This window comes from Marmota monax, unplaced genomic scaffold (genome assembly GCF_021218885.2).
Source record: "Marmota monax isolate L192 unplaced genomic scaffold, Marmota_monax_Labrador192_F-V1.1 WCK01_AAM20220418_F8-fsc00010, whole genome shotgun sequence".
Taxonomy (NCBI): Eukaryota; Metazoa; Chordata; class Mammalia; order Rodentia; family Sciuridae; genus Marmota; species Marmota monax.
This window is the reverse complement of record NW_026692321.1, coordinates 4949930-4956931: the sequence shown is the minus strand read 5'-3', so window position 1 is coordinate 4956931 and position 7002 is coordinate 4949930. Positions and strand designations below refer to the sequence as shown.

The window sequence follows — 7002 nt, the reverse complement described above, 5'->3', positions numbered from 1 at the left end:
TCAGAAAACTATCTTTTCATACATATCTCTCAATATTTGTCTTTTTCCTATTTCTTTGTGAGAACTTTTGATATACTAAAGAAATTACTTCTTTGTCCATAATACGCTGCAAATATATTTTCCCAGTTTGTCATCTGTCTGTGTAGTCATGTTATCAGTCTTTTCCTTTCTTTTGATTCTGGGTCTGTGGCATGCTTATGATGTCTTTCACAATTCCAAGATCACTGAAGTATTCATACTCGTTTCCTTATAAAACTTTTACATATGTATATGTGAAAGATTGTAATGTTTATATCTCTGATCCATCTGGGATTTATGTTGTGGTAATAAAGGGTAAGGAAGTAATCTAGTTTTAAAAGTATATTTAGTTTTAAAGAATAATGAATACAATTTCTAGATACCATTTATATAATTTATTGTTTTAAATTTCTCAAAGAACCACGGTCTTGTGCATGTTGGGCAAGTGCTCTCCCCAGCCCTTCGCCTGTTTTACAATACATATTTTTATACACAATTGATGTGCATATGTGTGCACACGCCCATGCTCAGTAATATTTTTCATAATACCCTAGAATGTTATACGTTATGTTACAATTTGACATTACTTCACTGTTAGAAGTATTTATCCAAGAAAGTTTCTATTTCATTTTTTCAATGTCTTCGTACTTTCCTGGATCTTGAAAATTTCTGTTTTGTTTCACTATATTTTTTTTTAAAAAGTTTCTTTTCAATTAAGCTCACTTCTTCATGGAGAAGAGATGTCTTTATTCTCAGCAAGAAGGAGAAGAGTTTGAGTATAAACTGGTAACTCAGAGAAAAATTTGATTCTTCATAGGTTGTCACATGTTTACAGTAGCTAGAAGGGGAAGAAAAAGGATTAAGTTGTCTTTAAATGGTAATTCATAAATGTATGCACCCATCCTTTGCACATCCCTCAAATAACTTAGCAAGTATATATAGTTATCCTTAAAATAGTACTATGGGTTAGAAGAAAACTTAGATCAATCTGGCAAAACTTTTTAATTATATAAAAAAAGCACTTTCACATTGTCTGCAATCACTATGCAAGGGACACAAGTGTATGAAGAACCAGGCCTTGTAAGTCCCCACCATGAGTGTGTAAGTTATTTCCACTCCACATTGGCCCCTGTCCCTCTTCTTAACATGGTCAAAGAAAGCAAAAACAGTAGGGGAGAGAATCCAAAGCCTCACTCAAGCTAGGCAAGTGCTTTACTAATGAGCTACATCCTCAGCAACAACCCCCACTTTTTTTTTTTTTTTTTAATTTTGAGACAGGTTCTTACTAAGTTGCCCAAGCAGGTCTCAAACTTGTGATCCTTCTACTTCAGCCTCCTAAGTAGCTGGGATTGCACGTTTTTTAAAAGCTAACAAAAGAAAACAAATAATTCCCAACTTCCATCCAAAATAAGATCCCAGACCTATAATGTTGAGTGCCATACTGTATGGAATGTTGACAGAAGAATTTACCATATACTTTCATATACTTTAAAACAGTAGAAATAAATCTGATCAAATCTCTTACTATCACCAAATCTCTAATTAATGCTACCAATCTCCAATTCACCAAAGTATTAGCAATTCAGGGCACAGAAGAACATGTAAAATGGTATCCTACGACCTATAATCAGCAAAGTCCAGATTATGGGACGTTGTATAGGACACATGACCTGCATTACTCAATAAGTAAATTGTAAGGGGTTGGGATGGGGAGTGCGATAAGAGAGGAACTATAGGAACTAAAACACTGAAGGGATATGTCAACCACTTGCAATAGATGGGCCTTACTTAGATTCTGAGTGAAACTCATTACAAAACTGATAACTAAAAATCTAAACACTGACTGCATGTTTGATAATATATTAAAAATTACTTGTCTGATTAATAGTATCAGGGTTTTATTTTTACAACTGTTATAATGCTTATGATCTGCTTCCAAATACCATGGGGGTAGAAGGATGAAGGAGTGAGTTGTGTTTGGGTGAAACAGACTAGCCATGCCCACAAGTGCTGAGCTGAGCATAGGGGGTTCATTATACTTGTCTCTCTACTTTTGAATATGCTTGAACTGGCCCTAATACAGTTTAAAAAGCAAGTGAACAAATAATATTTGAGATATTATGATTTACATAATGTATGGGGCCTATGTTGCTGAATCACATATGCATCATAAAGCTATGCCACCATCATCTGTGGCTCTAGATAGCTGCTCTTAGTTCTCTCATTTGTAAATTAGGAAAAAAACCTAAAACAAAACAAAAAAACACAACAGCATTTGCACCTCTCAGGGTTGATAAAAAGATTAAGTAAGAATACATATTAGCACTTAACCTAGTGCCTGGCACATACTAAGGGCTCAAAAATGTTCACTTTAAACATTTTTCATTTTCACTTAAAATCTTAAGGTAACTTTAATAATACAGAATAAAGTCAACTAGTAGGGAATTTAAAAGTTGTATCATCTGTTCACTGCTTGGTTTAATAAAGATCAAACATAAGCCATGTATAGTAATTCCTCCAAATGCAGTGATTTCTTGCTTTCCTCCTTTTTGCGGGGAGGGTACTGGAGACTAAATCCAGGGCCGTGCACACCCTAGGCCAGCACTCCACCACTGAGATGCATCCCAAGCCCTGTTTTGCTTCCCTTTTACTTTCAGTTATATTGAGATTTTTTCAGACAAAATGTTATCATACACACACACACACAAAAAGTGAACTTACGGACCATAAGGAAAGCTCTATTTCTACCCCAGAAAGATAAGAAAAGGTATCAGACATCCCTGATATACTAAGAACTTGTTATTTCCAAGTTAAACCACTGACAACTTAAAATGGATACCTGCTTTATCATAAACTCAGAAATCTTCACTAAAGTTATAAGCTATAAAACAAAATACTGCACATTATTAACTTCTCATTGCCATTCATTCTGCAGTGAGTAGAACAAGTGACGTCTCTTGAGCTCTGCTTGACATGTAACATAAATGAGTATGGTAAAAGGATGCTGCAAGTTTTGTTTTGTTTATGTGTGTGTGCGCGTGTGTGGTATTGTAGATTGGACCCAGGGGTGCTCTACCACTGAGCTATATCCCAGCCATTTTTATTTTATTTTGAGAAAGGGTCTTGCTACATTGCCCAGGCAGGCCTTGAACTTGGGATCTTCCTGCCTCAACCTCCTGCATTTCTGGGATTACAGGCATGCACCACTGTGCCCAGCCCAAAATGTTTATATAAACAATTTTATGCCCAATAAAACAGGTCTAAATTTATAAGACAATAGTGCTTTAAAGGCATAACCTTCCTTAGAGGTTCAAATGTGCATGCAGGTTGGTAGTACATGTCTATAATCCCAGCTACTCAGGAGACAGGAGGATCACAATTTCGAGTTCAGCTTGGGCAACTTAGCAAGACCCTGTTTCAAAATAAAAATAAACAGCTGGGCTCAGTGGTAGAGTGCTTGCGTCACGTGTGAGGCACTGGGTTTGCATCTCAGCACTGCATGTAAATAAATGAATAAAATAAAGGTTCATCAACAACTAAAAATATTAAAAAAATAAATAAATAAAAATAAAAAGAGCTGGGCATGTAGCTCAGTGGTAGAGCATGCCTGGGCTCAATCCCCAGTACCAGAGAGAGAGGGTAAGTTCAAATGTATGGGAAAGATATTAGGAATAGTCTCTGAATGTACACAAAAAGCAAACTGGGTAGCACAAATTAATGTTTTGATGGTGTCCAACATGTTCATATACGAGTATTGCTTTTTTACTATAGCTTTAAAAGAACAATTAAATATTCAAATCAAATTTTTGTGGTACCCACAAAGCACCTCCATTTCCTGTGGAACAGAACTAGAAAACCACAGCTCCACTCCCTCCTATGGAGAGAGGTGAACCATCTGCCCCTTACAGGCAGGTCAAGATTGCTCTTCTGACCTCCCAGTTGTCATAACTGGCCTACCTGAACATGGGGGCTACTATCAAGTGAACAACAGTGAGGGTGCAGATTCACAGAATATTAGCTCTGCCTCGGGAGGGACAAACCACTCTCCCCCCTGGAGTGCTGCTGGGGCCCTGCTCTGCCTAGCTCTCCAAGCACCAGTGCTCTCACCATCATTTTACAGTAAAAGTGCGTCTCTTCCAAACCCTCAGAAGTGAGTCCTGTCTAAAAAATTATCTATATAGCTGAAGGTCTGCTTTCTTTAGCATCAAAGACTTCATTTTAACCACCTGGAAGGAAATCTTTAAAAAATGAATTATGTATTACTTATTATTATTGGTACTGGGGATTGAACCCAGGTATACTTAATCACTGAGCCAGCCCTTTTTAAATTAAAAAAAATTTTTTGAGACAGGATTTCACTAAGTTGCTTAGGGCTTCACTAAATTGCTGAGGCTAGCCTAGAACTTGTGATCTTCCTGCCTCAGCCTCTCAAGTCACTGGGATTATAGGCATGTGCCACTACACCCAGCTTTCTTGACTATCTTGAACTAAGCATATTAGCATAGTGTAGTTTTTTTTAAAGCCTTTATACTTCTATTATTACAACCTGTCTGCTTTATTGTAAAAGTTAGAAAATATGGCAAATATGGCTACAAAAAACAAATCCAAAGCAAGCACACAGCATTGTGGGACAAGTTCTGTGTTAAAGTAGACACCATCAGACCTTCTCAGTGACATGGAGGTATGAGTTATACGTCGTGAAGGGACTTCAAACCACTGTAATTTGAGTGCCTTTGTATGCTTTGGATTTGATGCTGGATCCTCCTCTATTGTTTGTCATTTATGTTTGTTGTGATTTATAAGCAGAGTACCCATTAGATCCCTCTAATTTTTTTTTTTCCCGATTATTAGGCTTCTGGAAATCAGACAGCTCAGCTGGACAGAAACACACTTGGAGGCAGTCTACAAGCTCTCTGAGAAGTAAATAAATTTTTTGTGGTTTTTGTGACATTTTGATTGCTTGGATGAAGGCTTTTTTGTTCACCCTGTGCTTCTAGACTGTGGTCTCAACTAGGCGAAGTGGGCAGATAGCTGTGGAACATAAAATCATGGTATTACTGAAACTGTCTAAGTTACAGAAGTTACCGTTCAGGAAGAGAAGCAGAGAAGAAAACCTCGACTATTTAATCTTAATTATGTCAAGGTCTCCTTATAGCTCACTATGTTCTACATGGCATGAACTCTAAGAATATCCACACATCTGCCCATGCACCCTTTGAAAAGCACAGACCTATCAGATCAGTCTAGCAGAATATCTTTATTCTCAGGACATACTTAAGGAAACACCAAGACGTAAAGGGGAATGATATATGTCATTCAGAAAAAATATGTATTTAAAAATACAGTGGGTTCTCTGAATTAGCACTGACACTTCTACTGCTTGGCAGCCTCATTGCAGGTTAATTTAGCTAGTGGGAATAGCTTGTGTTAATTGCAAGACATCACATTTCTTGATTTTACCAACTTTCCTAAATTCTTACATAAGACTCAACGTATAATTCTGATTTTTTTTTTAGATATTTTTTAGTTGTAGTTGGAGACAATACCTTTATTTTATTTATTTATTTTTATGTGGTGCTGAGGATTGAATCCAGGGCCTCACACGTGCTAGGCAAGTGCTCTATGGCTGAGCCCCAGCCTCAGTCCATAATTCTGATTTTCTTGACTATAAGCTTAGGATCTTCTGGTGGGCTGGGGGTGGGGCGTAGCTCAGTGGTAGAGTATGTGGTTACTTAGTATGTTCAAGAGCCTGGGTTTAATTACCAGCACCTTCTGGCTCTTTTACATATGTGATTTTTTTTTTTTTTTTTTTATCAGAAAGACTATACCTTCAGGCCAAACTGGAGATTTCATCATGCCTGTTTTTTTGTGTTCTAAAAGCATCACGTACCTTCTACAGAATTTCTGGGTACTAAGCCAGTATAATGAATTCTTGGTCATCAGCGACTGGCCTTTCTTTATCAGGATTCCCTGGAGGCTATGTCCATGGAAACAAGTTCTATCAGCATCTTCTTTAGCCCAGTTGAACTGAAAACTTGAAGGGCTTTTTTTTTCAATAGTTGGTGTTGAATCAACCAGTGCACTAAATTGCTTTTGTAGATTTACCACCATTTCTGGAAATGAAGGAAAAAGAACAAAGGAATAAAACAAAAACTAACATTAAATCAAAAAGCCTGGAGTTCCCTTGATAGCAATGTCGGGTTCTCAGTTTTGACAAACATGTGATGCTAAAGTATGATGGTAACTTAAGCAAAATTGAAACTAGATGGGGGCATAAGGGATCTACTTAAAAATGATTAAAATGGTGAATTATATATGTGTATATTTTATCACAATTTGTAAAAGAGAACATACAAGACAATCTAAGGGAAATTCTTTAGAAGTCATAAAAATACAGGATTTTAGATTCTGATGGGAACTTAAGCTCTGTTTTGAATAACGACACATTCCTCAAATAAAGAGATTCCTACGGAGACTCCTTGCAGAGGGGGATGCTCCTCTGCATATGTGCATTAGAACATTTCAAAGAAGTAGGAAATTTATTTATGCATTCACTTTTCAAGTCAAGATATCTAGCTATTCTACAACTGTGTTGTTAGCTACCCTGTGTGAGTGAGAAACAATTCAACTCACCTCTTCTTTTATATACTACTGGTCTGTCGATGTGTGAGTAGTAGAGTGGTTTTTCACTTTTCCACATGTACCTGTGCAAGGTAGAAAAAAAATGCACCTCAGCACAATTCAGGACAGTTTCTCCACGCAGTATCTGGAATTTCTGATATTCAGTTTAACAGCTCTGGCTTGGAATGGCCTATTGGCACATGTCTACACTGTCTATAGAGCTCACACCCCAGAAGAACTAAGTAAGAGCAGGCCAATAGAATGGGGTGCTCTCCCTTCCATGCTGCCGCATCCTGAAGAAGCTATTAATTACACAAAACAAAATAGGTTTCTCTCACTATAAAATTCCCTTGCTTTTTATCA

General features: G+C 37.1%; 1 protein-coding gene across 4 annotated transcripts in view; it reads right to left on the bottom strand.

Annotated features, from left to right (window-relative positions):
* Positions 1-398: 398 nt before the first annotated feature.
* Taf1b (TATA-box binding protein associated factor, RNA polymerase I subunit B) overlaps positions 399-7002 on the bottom strand; it is a 71887-nt gene continuing 65283 nt past the window's right edge. For all 4 annotated transcript variants that reach the window (XM_058578355.1, XM_046441239.2, XM_058578356.1 and 1 more), the window contains 3 exons: positions 6652-6722; positions 5909-6131; positions 399-856 (listed from right to left, as the gene is read on the bottom strand). In XM_058578355.1, the coding sequence (XP_058434338.1) occupies positions 652-856; positions 5909-6131; positions 6652-6722 (499 nt within the window). In that variant the 3' untranslated portion in view covers positions 399-651. The remainder of the gene's footprint in view (positions 857-5908; positions 6132-6651; positions 6723-7002) is intronic.